Source organism: Corapipo altera, unplaced genomic scaffold (assembly GCF_003945725.1).
Source record: "Corapipo altera isolate COAL_440 unplaced genomic scaffold, ASM394572v1 62, whole genome shotgun sequence".
Lineage (NCBI taxonomy): Eukaryota > Metazoa > Chordata > Aves > Passeriformes > Pipridae > Corapipo > Corapipo altera.
The window spans coordinates 2,457,002-2,475,512 of NW_020884894.1; the positions used below are offsets into that span (position 1 = coordinate 2,457,002).

Consider the following 18,511-nt stretch of genomic DNA (forward strand, 5'->3'; position numbering starts at 1 on the left):
CCGGTGGGGAGGCGGGGCCGCGCCCCGCGCCGTCTTTGTGCTCGCCGGCAGCCCCGGCAGCGCCGCCGCCTCCCGCCGCCTCCCTCAGCCCCGCGCGGCGCGGCGGGCGGCTCCGCTCCGCCCGGTCCCGCTCCCGCACCCGCAGCGCTTCCGCGCCGCGCTATGTGTGCCGGCGCTCCCGTTCCTCCTCGCGGCCGCTTCCCAGCCGGCGGGGCGCGCCCGGCCCCGCTCTGAGCGCGGCGGGGCAGAGGGAGCGAGCGGAGCGGAGCCTGGACGTGCCGCTCGGCGCGGCGCGGAGCGGCGCGGAGCGAAGGGAGCGCGGCGCCATGCGGGGCCCGGGGCTGGGGCTGGGGCTGGGGCTGCTGCTGGGCGCGGCGTGGGTGGCGTGCGGGCAGAACGAGACGGAGCCCATCGTGCTGGAGGGCAAGTGCCTCGTGGTGTGCGACTCCAACCCCACCTCCGATCCCACCGGCACGGCGCTCGGCATCTCCGTGCGCTCCGGCAGCGCCAAGGTCGCCTTCTCCGCCATCCGCAGCACCAACCACGAGCCCTCCGAGATGAGCAACCGCACCATGATCATCTACTTCGACCAGGTGGGGAGGGCGCGGGGGGCTCCCGGCGCGGCGCCGCGGGAGAAGTTGCCGGGGAAGGCGGCGGGGCCGGGCCGGGGACGCGCCGCCCCGCGGGGCCCTGCCCGCGGGAGGGGGGGCGCCGGGGGCGGCCGCGGGGCAACGGGACTGGACGGCGGTGGCCCCGCGTTGGTGCTGACGGTGCCCTTCCCTTCCAGGTACTAGTGAATATCGGCAGCAACTTCGACTCGGAACGGAGCACTTTCATAGCGCCCAGGAAAGGGATTTACAGTTTCAATTTTCACGTGGTGAAAGTGTACAACAGGCAAACCATCCAGGTCAGCCCCGAGCGCCGTCGCCTGGCTCCGCGGGCACCGCGGGAGGGAGCGGACGGGTCCGCGGCCCGGCGGGGCCGGGGCCGTGCGGGCGGCCGTGCGGGGACCGCCGCGAGAGCGCAGACCCGCGGCGTCCCCACCGTTCGAGGGGACGGTGCCCAAAGGGCCGCGGAGCCCCACCAGGCCTCCATTCGGCCCCTGCCCGCATGAGCTGTCCCGGGACGGGAGGTGATCGCCCGACGGCTGCCTACCGCCCCCTCCCAGCCTGCCCGGGCCCGCGGGCTGCCCAGTGCCGCGGAGCGCCGGCGGGAGCATCCCTGAGCAGAGCCCGTGGGAACCGCGGCCCCCAGTGGGCTCCTCACTCGCTCTCTGATGGCAGAAGGTTTCAAAGGGATTTGGGGTTCACGGAGGTGCCTATGGCATGGATGCAGTAACGAATCTGTGCATGTGTATGCAGCTACCTTATACATGCCTTTTGTATGTGGTTCGATGCATACACACCTCTAGGTAGGGTTAATAAATTACCGGCCTGGAGCCAGGTAGCATAACCCAGACAGGAATGACTGCATAGCAATGCACATTGCAAAGGTGAATGTGCAGCTATATAGCACTGTTCTGGTGCAAGTGGCTTCACACCTCTAGATTCGGCAGGTAGTGTATTATTAATGTGGGGTATGCAGTCCCGGGATCATTAATGCGAGCTGAGCAGAGCTTATTGACTGTGTTGTATCATATTGTCTTTGCTGCCTAACAAAGGAAAACTACCTCTTGAATACACTTCAAAGGCGCTGACTCCGGCGGCTGTGGCTCTGCTGCTCGCTGTCTCTGAGGTTTCGCATAAAGCCATCTTTCAATAAGTACAAGCAGACCTCTTTTCATAGCCTGAAAACACAGGCACCCTATTGAAATTCTCCAAAATAGGATCAATGTTCTGCTTTATATGCACTGGGTATTTTGATGTGGTTGTCGGTCTAAAACAGCAGTGAAAGACTTCTTCCTTTAGAGTACATACCTTAGCTGGGTTCAGATTGGTATTTCTTTTTTTATGGGACTGGAGTTTCAGCTGTCAAAAGAGGCCTTTTCTTAACTAAGCATCTCTCCTGCTAGGCGAGCCCCGGCGGTGTCGTTGTCTGACTTTAATTGACAGAGGGCTTTGTTTTATCTTGCTCTTTAGGTGAGTTTGATGCTAAATGGGTGGCCAGTGATTTCTGCCTTTGCAGGGGACCAAGATGTGACCCGAGAAGCTGCTAGCAATGGAGTCCTGATTCAGATGGAGAAAGGAGACAGAGCTTATCTAAAACTGGAGAGAGGAAACTTGATGGGAGGCTGGAAGTATTCAACATTCTCTGGATTTCTAGTGTTCCCACTTTAAATCACTTCTCGTCCAAGAAAAGGGAGAGATCTCTTACAAATTCCCAAGTCGTAGCTGGGTTTAAAGAATCATGGACAGCAGACTTTTTACATTCAGATATTAAAGAAGCTAAATCCTGCTTAGGTTTGTGTACATCTGCTTTGAAGAATTACTACTTATTTTTGTTGTGTTGCGGCCAACAGGCGGGAGACACTATAATTGATCAAAACCCCATTTATATTCTTCTCTCTCCTCCCACAAAATTAGTTCCCATCTCTGTGTCACTGGTGTAATCTGCCATTGTTCCCCCATGGCTTCTGCCTCACACAAGTAGACTTTAGATATTTTCATTGTCCTTTACAGCATATTTTGTAGTTTTGTTTTTAAAACATGTTACTCTTGACTCTTTCTCTGAGTTTAACTTTTAAAAAAAAAGCAAAGTATTTTTTGAATACATGGATGCCATGATGGAAGGGAAAATGCAATTCTTGCTGTGTACTGGCTGGCAAAAGGAAAAATTTCTACATGAAGAACTATTCACAGCCAAGGCTGACTAGAGTATTTCAATATTTCTATGTAATTCTGAGTGATTGTGAAATTTAAGGCTGCTAAATGTTTTGATGCTTGTTTTGCTCTTGTACAATGTGGCCCAACCAAACGCCAGGAAGTATATTGAACTTTTACTATTACTCTGTAATATATGTGTGAATATCGAAAATTAATTTTTGCTTTAATTCAATAAAGTTTAAATGGGACTTTTATTTTTCTTAACCAGAAATAAGGTTTCTCAATGCAGGTAGGTGGGGGCAGGAGGCTCGTCTAGGTCCCGGAGCTGCGGTGCTGGGACCGGATCGGGCGGGCCACCCCCCGCACCCCCCTGCCCCGCAGCCCCCCCGCGCGGGTCCCGCAAGCCCCGCGGGCGGTGCCGGCAGCCCCAGCGGACCCGTCTCTAGAAAGTTTGTCACCGGCTCTGATATCCACTTATTTATAGCATTTCTCTGTATTATATTCTATAAACCAGATCGCATTTTATACGGCCGCCTAAAAACAACCGACCATGTGCTCTCGATGCTGGTACTATTGATTCGCTAGTATTATTTGTTTACCGTCTTTTAAAGATGTAAATGCTATAATTTTGCAGTACTCAAAGAGATTACTACTTTTATTAAAAGGTGCGTACGAGGATTTCGATTGTATCTAAACTTTAATGTGAAATAAACCGGTGAAACGACCCCCGGGCTGTGTGCGTGGCGCGGCGGCGGCCGGCGCGGGGCTGCCCCGCGCCCCGGCTGCGGCACTGGCGGAGCCGCACGAACCCCCGGCTCCCGCGGAGGAATTTAATTAGCTCCAAGCAGTTGGGGGGATTAATACGAGCACAATAAGCAACGCTTCTCGCTTTATTCACAGGTTCTTCCCTGGAAACAGACCGGCGGGGCGGGCGGGAGCGCGCTCCGCGGAGGGGCGGCGGCGGGGAGAGGGGCCGGCCGGGCTCAGCCGCAGCCGGGGATGGCCGCGGCCCTTGGACTCCAAGAGGAACACACCAGCGTCCTCTCAGTTCCTGCTCCTCTGTCGCCCAGGGGTGTGTGGGCCAAAACTGACTCTGGCTCCGCGGTTGCCTGGCGCATGTTGCGATTTGCGCCTCGCAGGAGAGGTGGAGTCGCGGCCCGGCCCTCCTCAGCCCCCTCAGCCTCGCCGCTGGCCAGGAGCCGTGCGAGGGAACAACGGAGATTTCTGAAGAAGGAATAATGACGGAAAGCAGCTGGGCTGTGTTCACCTGGAGTTACAAACTGGCCAAGACAACCCACACGTCTCATTCTCCGGCCGCACGCTCCTCTCTCAGTGTGAGACTCTTCATTGCTCTCCCCTTGAAGGCTCTCACCGCTCCCGCACCGCGCTGCCTCCCACCCGCCCGGCTGTCAGAGCCGCGCCCCCTTCGCGCCCCCCCCCCCCCCCAGCGAAAGGTATGGTCAAGGCAAACCGAGCCGCCCCTTCCTCCCGTGACCACGGGGAGGGAGCAAAGAAGGCAAAAAAAAAAAAGGGGGGGGGGGGGGGGCGAAACAACAATTACTAGGTTGCAAGAGAAAGGACGGCGGCCTTGTGCCCTCACCGCGCTGGGGCCAGGCGGCAGGTCCCGGCCGGGCCCGCCGCGGGGGGATCCCCGGCGATCGCCGCAGGTGCGGGGGCTGATGATGCTGATGCTTGTCTTTTGTCTTTTTTTTTTCCTTCCCCCTTCTTTTTCCCTCGTCTCCCTTAACGCGAAGCAAATAAACCCGCCACCTTCCGCTGAAAGTTTTCCCCTGGTTCTGAGCGTCTCATTAATATTGTGCAGCTGGAAATTACATTACTCCAATCGCAGCAAATCGCTGCTCTGCGGCTGTTACAAAACGCCGCCGTGGCTGCTTGAAACACACTCGTCTGCTGCGCACCCGCGCAGCGACCCCCCCCCCTCCCACCGCGCTTAGCGAGCCCCCCGCAGCTCGGGGCCGCGAGTTACAGCGTCTTTGCTGGGGAGGTAAAGCCGCCGGCCCGGAGACCTCATGGAGCTCGGCCGCCCCGCCGGGCCGGGGAGCCCTTACCGGTGCCGTGGGACCGGGACCTTACTCCCGCCCCGTCTCTCCGCAGGGGCAGGAGGGTCCCGCCGCCTCCCGGCCCCGCCCGAAGCTCCCCCGACGGCGGCGTTGGGAAGCGCGAGGGATGTGTCTGGGCTGCTGCCCGGTCATTTACTTCAGCAAACGGGCTGTGTTTAAAAACTGCCCCTTTTTGCCATCCCTATGACCCCGGCGGTCAGGGGAGAGGGCACCGGCCCCGGGAGAAGAAGGGCGTGAAGGTGCCCCTTGATCAGGCCGCGGGGGAACCTTCTCTCCGACAGGGCGGGCAGGGCGCGGCTACCGCCAGGCCGGGCGGCCGTACCCGTGCCCGGGGCCATCGCCGGTGCTTTGACCCCTCTGTTTTTTGGCAGAGAAGTGTCAAATGGGCGTTTGGTTGCACCCCCTCGGAGCCCGTTTTTCTCCTGGAAACCGCCCGCACTCGGGCGGGCGAGGCAACGCTATTTTCCTCGGCAGCGCTGGGCCGTGCGACCCGCAGGGCCGCGGGCGATTTCTAGGAGGAGAACGGGCTCTGAAGGAGTGACCACGGCGAAGTAATTGGACACAGGTGCCGTTTTAAGTGTTGGAGCCAGACAGGCCCCGGTGTCTGGCTGCGGGCACCGCCGTCCGGGCTCCGCGGAGCTGGGGACAGACAAGGGACCGGCTTTGCTCAGTGCCCCCGCCACGACCCGTGAACAACGGGCGGGAGCCACGAACGGCCCCTCCACCGAGGGGTCCCTCGCAGTGAGGCCGTGTCCCTTCGGGGCTCGGGCGGCCTTGTCCCCGGCCCCCGCGGCCGTGGCACTGCTGGGCTGCTCCGGGCACGGGGCCGTGCTGCCCTCAGAACTGAGCAGCCGCTGCTCCGTACCCGGCTTTAATGTGTTTTCAGTTGATGTAAGTAATGTCTGATTGAATTTATTGCTGATTAGCGTTGAGCATCAGTTTACACAACAAGAAATTATGTTTTATTCAGTTCATTAGCATGTCTAGTGTTTGGTTTATGAGCATATCACTAATGGTAATGACCAGTGTTGATTGATTTCTAATGTGAATATAATTACACAATGTAGGGGAATTAAAGGAAAAATCCACATTTTTAATTGTTGGGTTTTTAGGGAGTGCGTGTTGGGGGCAAGGGGTTGGAAAGGGAGAAACAAACCAACTCTCTTATGCGCAAACGATGCGAATGTACAGATTAATGACTCCAGCAGGAGACGGCGAGTTTGGTCCAACAGAAGAGCAAGTCAAATGCAGTTAGCTCTGGGAATAGTCAGTGCACACTCGGCATTGCAAAACATAATTTCCCTTCGTCTGCCCCCCAGGTACAGCTGGAAGCCCAATAAGTTCGTTCGGAAGCGGCCGTTCCCGAGGAGCCAACGGAGGCAGGGCTTCGTGCATGGCCGGGCAGGCGGTTCCCTCCAGCCCCGCCGGCGGCTGCGCGGCTCGGAGGCAGAGCCGCCGCCGGGCGGGGAGAGCTGAGCCCTGCCCGGGGTCAGGGGGGCAGCTCGCCCAGCTGCGGCATCGGCAGCGGCAGTGCCGCCCCCGGCAGGGAGCGCCGTGCCCGCCTCGCTGCCCGCATCCTTCCTTGGAGCTGGAGACCGGCAAGTGCTGGAGAGCCCTGGCTGCAGCAGGGCGAAGGGCTGCAACAGGTAAGGGGAGAGCAGCGGGACTGCCTGGGCCGGCCACCCGGTGGGGTTTTAGAGGCAGTGGAGGGAGGGGACAGTACCGTGAGGACTGGGGGTGAGCAGATTTTAAGCAGCTTGCGTACTCCCTCTGTGCTCTGTGTCCGTGAGGGTGACCTCTGAGACTCTTTTCCGCTTAAAAAGAAAGGTAGTCTGGGAGCAGAGACATCGGAGCATTTTGTTGGAGTCATCTCCAGTGAGATATGCAGGAGGAAAGCTCAGGTTCTGAGGAAAACCTCATAGTGCAGAAATCTCAGGGATGGGGGAAAACTTGTAGAACTGTTTTGTTTGCCTCCACTTGGTCAGGGTCAGTGGGTGAAGTGTGGCATATGCTCTGCCAGCTAAGAGTTGCCAAAGGGCCTCTCTTGTTGCTTGCCCCAAAAGAAAAGAGGCCTTGTATTCTTGTGGAGACTGAAACAATCTGTGTGCCTTGCTGTGGGAGGAGAGGGCTTGGGCAAGGCTAGCAGTAATCAGTCCCTGTGTCTTGAGCACTTGCACCTCTATGCTTTCAGCACTCACTGAAAACCCAGTATGGGTTGGAGACAGTGTTGCCTACACGGGGTGTATCGGCATTAGGTACACTTCCCCACCTTGCACTAGCACCTCCAGGCTTCCTAGGATGTTTTCCTGGGGTACAGGGCAGTGGAGTGCCACTGCTCTGGTGGTTCTGGGTCAACGGCAGTGTTGGTTCCAGTGTAAACAGCTGTGTGTGTCTGGGTGCAGAGCATTCTCCCTCTGCCCCATGACACTTTGAGCCTTCTGTTGGACAAGTGAGCAAGATACTGCCCTTTGCCTTTTTGCAACTGTGTTCGTGTGCTGGTGGGGAGCTGTGATAATGAACTCTGTCACATTTCACCAGTTGCACTTAGTTTTTTATGGTTGGGATTCCTAAAATGAAACAGTTGTTCCAGGACATATCTGGGATGCTGAAAAGCCCTGCTTGGAAAATTTTCGTTCAGGAAGGAATTGTGGAGGTATTGGAGAATGGTTCTACCATTGCATGGGCATGTAGACTGGAAAAATATTCCCAAGGGTCTCCTGTCTTTTCTGCCTAGATCACTAACAAAACCGGGTTCAGACAGTACTGAGTGTTCCTTGCAGCATGCTGCTCCCAGCACTCTTGTTTTTGGTGACCTTCTAATTGACTGTAATTCTGCTAAGCTATCAGAAGAAAGAAGACCCGAGGAAGAGATGCTGGAAGAGTTTGAGCAAAATGAAGACAGAACATGTGAATAATTGTCATTCATATCAGTAATTTTTGTTGTGTAGAGTATGTTAAATGAAATATCAGTGCTTCAACTTCAGTTATATTTCCAGGATTTTTTTTCATCTACACAACACTCATTCAAGGACTAGAGGTTCATGAGAGGACTCCTGCTTTGTTTGCAGTTAATACTCATGCAGCTTGTAGTGGAAATTCTCACTTCATTGTTGGGCTTCATGCTAATAAACTGTAATGTGTTTTCAATGTTTTGGGCTTCAGGGTCATTCAAGTCAGGGCCATCCTCCTTGAGCTGCTTCTATACTGACAGTTTTTTCCAATTTTTGCAGTAGTAATAACCCTTTTAAAAAGGTATTTAAAATGGAAATTAACATTGTCCTGCATCTTTTCTCATAATAAAACTGCCATGCCACTAATTGCATGATAGCTGGTTTTGGTGTTGCTGTCACCAAAGCAGGTCAATATTTCTTTCTGTTATTAAATAAAAATACTGAGTCTCAGGAAAAAAAAGTTATGAACTTGTCATATTACTAACTCTACAGTTCTTTCCTTCAAAATTTCTTGTAACACACTACAGGATATTGGTCAGACTGCCTACTGTGTTGTCCTTATAAATACCATTTCCACAGAAAAAAATGGGGAAGTATTTTGTACTTTGCCATGCATGTGCATGTGGCATGATTTCATAATTTTTAAAATCTGGTCCACAGGACCAGATGGGTCAGTTATCCTTCCTTACTTTGACTCTCACGAATTCTTTGGTACATATTGAGTTATGTTTTAAAATTATTGATTGGCATGGACTCATAATTCCCTTCTGAATGTTTTTACAGTTTCTTGGTTTTGCATCTCCCTGCTGTCAATAGAGTTGAATTTCTCTACGATTCTGTCCAGGTGTGGGGAAGGAGAAGCTTCTGATGTCTCTCTTTTTAATCTGGTTTTATTGTTCCTTTGCTGTCTTCTGAGTGATTAATCTCACTATTTTAGTCTTCAAAGAGACTTTCCAGAGGCTCAATTGTTCATACAACCCAGAGAATTGCAGCCTCTAGTTTTGAAATGCCTCTTTTGAAATGGCAGGACCAGCTCTACCCAGAAGAGTGAGATGAGGCTCAGCAGTTATTATATACATAACAGAAATACTAATTTGAGTAGCTGTGAGGTTTGTCATGTGGCCAACTTCTTGCAGTGATGTATTGAGCAGAGATCTTCACTGAGTTTCCTGCAATATTCCCAGGTCCCTATTGTGGCTTGATTAAGCAAATTGAGAGCCCTACTAGTAATTAACCACCATTAATATACATACACTTATCAGCTTTGCACTTAGCTTATCGTGCACATGAAAAATTGCATAGCTCTGACCAAACTCAGAATTAAATTATTTTCCCATCCTGAAGTAAGACATCACTGAGTCTTGAAGCACTGGTTTAACATAGCATTTTGACCTGTGAAAGGATCTTTCTTTTTTAAAGTAGAGGTGCCAGGGCTCATTTTATAAGATATGGCTTTAAATTCCAGTGGGTCATTAAATGAGATTTTCTGCTGACATAAATTTGCATAGCTGTGTTGCAGTGCAGGTTCTTGCAACTTATTCTGCCCATGGGATCTTATGGCAGAAGCCAAGAAATTGTGCTGTTACAGAAATATATCCCAGTCCCATTTCCTCAGTTGTTGCAAACAGTAGATACACTTGCAAAAGACAAGGATTATTTGGATTACTAGGATTTTTGAAGAAACCTGTTCATATTTCTTCTCCCATTTTATTTTATTTTTTTATGTGACTTTACAGAACACAGCTTAATTCTTTTGGCCATGTTTTCAAGATCGTGTAAAGCTTCTGGACAAGTATGGAGGCATTTAATAGCTTTAGTGGCAAACATATGGTGGAAGGATTCTGTTGTCCAAAAAAATAAGATACCTAGGATAAGTTTTCTGGTTTTTGGTTGTTTGGTTTTTTTGTTGGTTTTTTTTTTTTTAAATCATTGGAATGTCACAGGGACAAACTGGTCCAGTGTTATCTGTTGATGGTCATGTTAAGTTCCATCAGTGTAGGGGTTTTGGTGCCTAACCCATGGCAAACTTTACCTATTTAAAATATTTATATTAAAGGTGCAGAAAAAGAATAACATCCATTGAAATTAACATATCAAGTAAGGTATTTGTTTAAATAATATCTGTTACTATTTTCTCTTGAAATGGTAGATGGTTTTATGAAGAAACCATCTCCCGTCTGTCTACCAGCAGTCTTTCAGAGGGGTACCTAAGATTTGAAGACTTCTTCTGGGAGGTGGGAATGGAAGTAGTTGAACTGTTCTGGAGCTGTTTTAAGACAAAGCAAGTAAAGTGCTTACAAAAATGTATAGAACAGAATATAAAGGACAAATACAAATTTTGTTTCTGACACAGTTTTGTGTGGTTTTGCAGCTGAGATGGTCATCGTATTCACTCCTCAGAAACCAGGCAAACTGATGCTCGGGTTCCCTAGGCCAATTAGTCACTACCAACAGGTTTGGTCATGACTGCTTTATGCTCATAACAGTGGTAATGCAGCCAAATCCCTTTGGTTACACTTCAGCAGCTGCAAAGATGAGTTCTGTATAACCACAGATCAATTGCAGAATGGTAATTTTAGTTTAATGTTTAAGTATGTTTTTAATGTTCCCTTACCGTAATGTGCTTTGAACAAAGCTAAAGATGTTGCAAATGCAACGTTGGGGTGTTGTTTGTAAACTGATATAATTAGGAGGTGGTCTGATCAATGCTGTTAGTGTCAGCATGTTCCAAAGAAGGCAGGGCTGTTCATTCAGGTTGGCTTCACATGCATTCACTTAATTTGAAGCTGTGTGAACATATTTTATATTTTCCAAATGTATCTGTCACATCCTACCTTAATGGTGACAGCACATCGTATCACACTGTGTTTCTGTCTTACTGTACCTACACTAGTGTCTAATGAATGCTTCTGCACAAAGGCTGTTGTACACAGTGCAGCTGAGGGAGTTCCTGTCTGACTCAGGTGCTTTTCACTCAGCCCCTGCAGTTTATGGAAATTTTCCTCCTGTTACACCATGGCCAGGTTGGACTAACCCTATATGTGTTCTCAGGGCCAGAGGAAGATTGCAAGACACTTCTTCCTGCAGCTGTACATCAGGAAAGTGTTTTTGCAAGCTTGAAGCAGAAGGACTATTGCACGGTAGGAAGCACTAAACACTTTTGAGCAAGCAAGGTAAGCCCTGGCCACATGTGACCACTTGTGGCAGAGTTTTAAACCCTTTGCCACAGCAGTTTGTGTCTTTGCCTGCAACATCAGTAATGTGCTGTAGAAGTATGGTCCTTTATATCTGGAGAAATATTTTGTACATTCCTTCTGTTGCAGTTGCTCATTTGCTGAGTTTCCTCTACAAGTTGTGCAGCTGTTCAGTTTTAACTGCTTTAGTAATCTTTCTTCTCCTAAGGCCCAATACTTGAGCACTACCAGTCATGAGGAGAGCCTCTTTACTGTGGTAACTGGGTTTGTGCCTGCCTGTTTGTGTGTTGACTGCCTATCATCCTGGAGATTAACTTAAAATAATTCTTGTCTTTAGTAGCCCTTTCCAGTTTTTTTCACTATTTTTATAGGTTGTTCGTGCTGTGCTTCTGCTTTTCTAACTTAATTTTTTTTTCTTGTTTAGAAGAACCCTGTTGATATACAGTATTAGGGTCTCTGCTGGAAACCAGTAATACGTTAATTCTGGATGAAGTACTGACTACCCATATCTGTGATTGGTTCCTCAGGAGAGGATGGAGATAGATACCAATATATCTAGTTACTCTGTTGAGAAGCCTACTGTTTTGCAAAACACTTAAAAATGTGCTTGATGTGAAAAATGTGTTCATCCAGTTGAAAGCAACAAGGTGCTTCGTGTTCTCAAAGTTAAAGCACTTAAGCATAAGCTTACTGGCTATGTATGCCTTCAGGCTAGATAACAGAAGTACAAGAGTTGTTTTATATCTAAACTAGCAGATAAAATGGCCTTTTGAAAACTGGAACATTCCTTTAGAAGGAATCACAAGGAATACTCAGCTGCTTTTAAGGTGGATGGCAAATGTGCATTTGTGAAGAAGACAAATGTGGAGGCTTGTTCTGTATTTACACATAAGCCCAAGTTAGCAAGTTTTTTTCTTTGACTAATAAGTTACTTCATTAAACATTATTGACCCTGACTGGTATACTGCTATATTGTGAAGTGCAGTAGCAAAAACCATTAAAAAAAGGTTGCTCTGCATGGTAAAGTTGTGCAACATGTGAGATTTAGTTTCTGTATCTGTTTTACCAAGGAGGTAAATTGTACCTGTTTCTTTGGCTGGCATGGATTAATTTATTATCCATTCAGGATGGGACAATGACTATTCCCTGTCCTATTTATACATGGCATAAGAGCCCAGAAGAATTATCCTGTTGGTAGTTCCTTACATAAGCATCCATCCAGGCTCATGACTGAGCGTGAAGTTTCTTATGGTTCAGAGTTAAATGTTACAAGGGAATAAAATTCTTCTCAGTAAATGGTAGTGAAAACGCGGTAGGAGGTATTTTGTTCAGGGAATACAAGCTATTGTCCTACCCTTGTCCAGAAGGCTGCATACATCAGACAGAAGATGTCTTCCTTACGTTCTAGCTAAATCAATGTTATTTCTTCCAGAATACTGCTGCTTCCGTTCCTAGAGATAAAAAAACATAGCTCACTGTCAGTAGATAATTCCTTCTCTTGGGCTTTCTGTCCTTGACCAGTAGAAGTTTTTATTTTTCTCAGACAAGGAAGCCTTTCTTTATCCCTGGAAGATTAAATTGCCTTGCTAGTGGATTTGCCTTACTGAAGAAACAGAGGAGGAAGAGCAGATAGGGAAGAAATAGAAAAGGAAATAATTTCAAGGTATCTTTATGGTCTCCTATTGTTAGGATGTCAATTACTATCATATATCACGTATACCGCAAACTTGTCATAGCTTGGGGTATTTCTTCTTTTTTTTTTTCCCCTGCACCTAGTAGAAAATATATCAGTTATCCATGTGAAATCTTTTTTATTGCTGGAATCATCTTTAAAGTATAGCCATGATGCTCAGGGGGATTTACTTTTTAACATCCTATTCAGAAGGATGAATATTAAAAGATCATAGTTTTTTTAAAATCCAGTTGGGCATTCCCTGGGAATAATTGCAGAAAATATTGGCCTTTTCAGCTTTTTTAGTTGGCACAGCTCTCATTTTAAGTGCTGTTACCTCACATGACAGAATGGTCAAAAATGGTGGATTAAGCAGGGTATCTGTAACCGTGGGCTCTGATTTAGCTACAGTACTCATTCTGATGAATGCACAGTGCACTTAGTTACTGTAAACATGGATTTTTTCAAAATAGTGTTTGGGAGGAGAAAGGAGATTAATGAACACCAAAAAACCAAAATTGCTTCTCTAATTGACAAAAAGGCCTGCAGGAAGTCAGCCAGGCTGCACACAGGGGAGGCACAGGGGCTGTGGTCAGTGGTCCAGGGTGGTGGTTCATTACTGATGGCTGTGTTTAGGGCTCTGCTGACACACAGCTGCAGTGTGCCCAGCTCTTAGCAGTGGGATTTTGCCTCCACAGCAGTCAGACTTCCAGAGTACCAGGGAAGAAGGGAAGCACTTATTGATAAAACACATCAATTGGCAGACTTTAGATACAGATCTTCCCTTTTCTTGGTGAGGTGGGAACAAGAACTGACTTACATTCCTTGGAGCCCAGATATTCCTCCCACCCTTGGAAGGACAGTGCAGGTCCATCACTGCATGCTGGTAGTGTTTGTGTGACCTTCTGAGAGCAGCTCCTGTCCCGAGTGCTTTTCTTTCAAGCTTCGACATTGTGGCCAGAGAAAGTTTGTCGGAAGGGCTCCCAGCTCTCCCTGGGAACAGAAGGCAGAGGGAGAATAATGAACAGAGCTAAAAGGTGAGAGCTATCTGCTAGTTCAGCTCTCCCTTGGTCAAGTATTCCCTCCTTGATCTACCTAATTCTTACGTAGAATCAGTCCTCTATTTCCTTTCAATTAGAGCTCCATCCTACTTTTCTGTTCCTTCCAGTTTGTGGATTTTAATCCTTTCTCAAGTCTGTTTCACTTGTATTTCTTTGCTTTCATGACTCAGGACTTTTTTTTCTCACTTCCTTCACGCTATGTCATTTCTTCTGGCTGGAACAACGTCCTCCTTTTCTGAAAGGAAACATCAGTCCAGTGGGGGGATTAAAGGAGATTTTAAAATAAATTCATAGGGAGTCTCAACTCCTTGCAAAAACTGGAAAAAAAATGGCAGCGAGTTTCAATTCTAGTGAGCTTTATTTCTGTGCAGCATAATGTAATTCATAATGTTATCAATGCCTATAAAAGCATAAAGAAAAAGCAGCAGTAGGAGTTACAAAAAAAAAAAAATCAAAAGCCTTGTAAAAGATATAAAATTAAACTTCAAAATACTGTAGAAGAGGAGAAAGGGCCAGAACCACAAATTGCGGGCTATTGTGGAAAAAACAACTTTGAAAACACCTAGAAGTGAAGCCAAAAGATGGAAGACGCCCCCCCAAACCAGCAAAAGAGAAGTTCATCTAAACCAGTTTTAGCTGTATAGATTAGGAGCTGAAGAGGAAGGAAAGGTTAAACAATTTTAATTTATGTTGTATGGAAAAAGAAGAGATAATCACAAACTTTCCTCTGGGTAAAGGGGATCAGAGAAATACTGTCAGTTTGACTGTATTGCTGAGACAGTGCCTAAAAATAAACAATCTCCCAGCTTTCTCCTCAAACTTCCTCTCTGTCTTTAAATAACGTAAAAAACTCCATAAACCCACGACAAAATATAAATCTCAAAAATGAGCTGTCAAAATGACAGTTTCTTCTTTAAACTTACTGTTAGATGTTAGATCACAAATTCTCTTCTGCTATAATGAACATGGTTAGAACGATAGGTGTTCCCTTCCATGCCACCTTGAAATGCAAATGATTCAATGGCGAACTATATTGGTAAAGTGTTTCATGCTCCAAGTTAACATGAATTTCATACCAGCTGCAGCTGCTATTAGTGGGGTAAAGATCTGGATAATCTCTGTCCAGTTTTCCCCAAACAGATGTGTTTCTGCCACCAATGTGGCTCTACAACTTATCACAAGGGCAAAGTGCCTTGAAGACTTACGACCTTTGCTTGACATAAAAACAGAGCTGAATGAGATTTTGATAAGAGAACATCAATAAGATAATGATAAGATGCATCAAGAGATACACTGGTTATAGTTTCTTTTTCATAGGCATGGTTACTGCTATTTTGTCCCAAAGACTATTTTCAGCTCATTGAAATCTGCCTATCTTTAAACTCACAAAGCAACTTACTTTATTTATTTATTTATTTAGGCAAGTGTTGATTTGCACCTGTTCTCGTGTGTAGGAGTCTCTGCTTCATTGTATATTAAAACTGTTACCTTAAATGTTCTGCCCAGGGCCTGTGCAGCATTATGGGTTTGTATGTTTGAAAGAAGGAATGTTTCTTCCAGTTACACAGCTAAACAACTAATGGAATGAGTGAATCTTTCCTTGTGATTTGTAAGAGAAATGTCTCGCTGTTCCCAGTTAACTAAATTGTTTTGACTCCAAGACAGACTTCTTTTGGGAAGTGATGAAGAAACCTCAGACAAAACAACAGATTTTTAATTTTACTAGTATGTCAGGTTGTTCCCATGTTAGAGTTGTTAATGCTACTTGTACCTAACAATGCCTACTTTATTCTTTTGCTAGTAAAATGTTAGATGCATAAGGCTCATGCATGTTACTAATATTAGGGTATTCAAGACTTTTTTTCCTTGTCAAATAATCAAATCCTTGGCTTGGCTTTTCAAAACTCAGATGTTTAATTTTTCTGTTTTGTTTTCCCATTGCCATTTTAGTAATCTGATTAGTCTGATTCGAGTTAGTTCTAAATGTTGTTATGCAGAAACAGGGAAAATGGGGATATCTATCCCAGGCTAGAGAAGAACTAAATCTGTGACCATTCCCTGATAGGCCCTGGTGTGTGTCAGATCTGTGTTTTCAATCCCAAAGCCCCCTGATGTGATTCTCAGCTCTTACGTGATAACACTTGCTAATGGGAACTGCCCTTGCAGAATTCTGCTAACCATAATAAGGTGCACATTGTATAAGAATAAAACCAGCTCAGCTTTATTATGTGACTTGCATGCCTGGTAATGAATAGAAGGAAGGCACACACCTTCATGAACAGAGAAATTTAATATAGTCTCTTCCTGGAGTTGCACCAGTGGGACTGAAAGTTTATTTCAGCATTCCAAGGGCAATAAAAATCTAAATTTAAACTCAAAATGTACTCAAAAGAGTACCCAGAGGCTATGTACTGTTCAAACTTTGTTTAGGTCATAACTGCTTATGTAAAGTTAGTTTATACCAGCTAGTTAAGTTTTATGTTTTTGAGCAGTATCTCTATTACTAGGAAAGACATAGCAAGTGGAGGGGATGCATCTGAAAATTCAGCCCTGCATTACTATTGCATTTAGTTCAGCTGCTTACTGCTTAGTGCACAGCTATGTGAAGAGATCTGTAGCCCTTCACCTTCATTGTGCAGACTTCTTTAAATCCATTCTGATCCATTCCCATGGTTAGACATCTCAGAGATTTGGGGTTTAAGGTAAATATGAAAGGGAGAGGTGAAGAAGATTCCAGGTGAAGGTGGGCTATAGCAAGTAAAATCCTGTTAACTCTAAACACAGATTGGAAAGACTGAATGCAAACAGCAACCAGATGTTAGCCAATGGGCTCTCAGTTCAGTGTTTTACTCGTTCAGTGGTGGCTTGTTCAAACTGCTTCTAGCTTTAAAAGTGGGGATGAGGAGAAGAGAAAATTGGATTCTATGTCTGAAACATGAGTACAAGTGGGACAGGATAAGGGAATCAGTTGGAGCTTTTCTGAAGTCACATGAATGATCTGGTGGCAGGGACATCTGTGGATCACAGGAATGGCTCAGGTTGGAAGGGACCACAGTAGGTCATCTGGTCCCACCTCCCTGCTTAAGTAGGGTCATCCCAAAGCACATGGCACAGGATTGTGTCCAGATAGTTCTTGAATGTCTCCAGTGTGGGAGACTCCACACCCTCTCAGGACAACCTGTTCCAGTGCATGGTTACGGCACAGTAAAGTTCTTCCTCATGTTTGGATGGAACTTCCAGTGCATCAGTTTCTGCCCATTGTCTCCTGTCCAATTGCTCTGCACCACTGAGCCAAGCCTGGGCCATCCTCTGACACCCTCCCTTCAGATGCTGACAGTTTTAGTGTCCAATCTAGTCCTTTGTGCATGGAAATTCCCACTAGTCAGGTTTTTTTGGTGAGCAAACACACGGGATTCTCTGTGATGTCTGTGGTTGTTCAGGTTTCCACCTATCAGAGCCACAGCCGACTCAGCTTTCCTGAAAACACCGCATAATTTCTTCATTTCCTTGACTATTTCACTTCACGTATACTGTATTCATAGTTTTCTTGTTTGTTTTATTGCAACATTTTTATAAGATTGTTTGTCCTCACCAAGATGGCTTTCCAGTAATGAGCAAATGTTAGCAATTTCTAAAATGTGTGCATGCATGTTTCAACAGTACTTACCATACTTGCCACCGTGATCTTAAAAGATAAAACTGGTAGAACTGTTACTCCTAACTGTGGACGTGTTAGAACCTTTTGAACAAAATATTTGTGGATTGGATTGTGCTCAGATTGGAAAAACATCTAGATGTTTCTAATTCTTCCCAAGTTTATTCAGATATTTTTGAGAAAATGAGATTTTTGTTTCTCTTAGTTTCTTTTACATGTGTTTTTACTCTGACCTTAATAGTCTGAGAACTATAGAAAATACAAATTTTCAAAGCAGACAAAACATCAGTTGCAGCCTTAGAGGCTTCTCTAACAAAGCTGTTTCCTCTAACTCACTGAAGACATTGCTTCAGGGAACAAAAAATATATTTGTTCTCTGTGGCACTTCATTATTTGGCTTTCTTGAAAGAGCCAGTTAAGGAGCTGGTTGCTTCTGATGGCAATGGCAGTTGCTGCAATCGGAATGAAGTATCTGACTGTGGTTCTAGGATTTGTGACATAAATTATAGCATGGATAACTTTTATATATTAAACAATTTCACTCACTGAATAAAGGCATCCAAACAGTTCTACACTGATAATTTGAGGCTGTTGGTGTTGTAACGAAGTAATCATTTATTTTCACTTGCATGGCTTACAAGTATTTGCAAGAAATCCAACTTTTTAGGTTTCTTCATAGTTATTGTGTAGTCTTTATATTGTCTGTTCTTCATAATGTCACTGATTTATTTTTACTCACAGGACCAATGGTTGCAGCTCCCAATCTCTTTAGATTTACTACACAAGAGTGAACACAAGAGAGTTGTACAAATGCAGCTGTGTGCCCGAGAATGGCACACAGACTGGTAAAGGCCTGGGTATATGTCCTGTTAGTCACATGCATATTTTACAAAGACTTTGTAACCCCTTTCGGATTCATGTGAGCATGGTGCAATGTGTGGTGCTACAAACACAGTCCCTAGGAAATGTACAGAGAAGATGAAGGTAGTTATTACTTGCCATTAAAAATCACATAGCTACTAGAAAAAGAAATATATCTAGCTTTAGTACCTTTTCCCTTCTCTTAAATATTATTATAGTAATTAAATTTTAATATGTAAGTTCTTTGTAGGTCATTAGTGGTATAACTCTGCAT

The 18,511-nt window shown here is 46.4% G+C and overlaps 1 protein-coding gene across 1 annotated transcript; it reads left to right on the forward strand.

Moving 5' to 3' along the window:
• The first annotated feature begins 6 nt into the window (after positions 1–6).
• CBLN1 (cerebellin 1 precursor) lies at positions 7–3,487 on the forward strand. The gene is made up of 3 exons (XM_027646481.1): positions 7–593; positions 788–907; positions 2,079–3,487. The coding sequence occupies exons 1-3, from the start codon at positions 327–329 to the stop codon at positions 2,274–2,276; spliced, it is 585 nt and encodes a 194-aa protein (XP_027502282.1). The 5' UTR covers positions 7–326; the 3' UTR covers positions 2,277–3,487.
• The last annotated feature ends 15,024 nt before the right edge of the window (positions 3,488–18,511 follow it).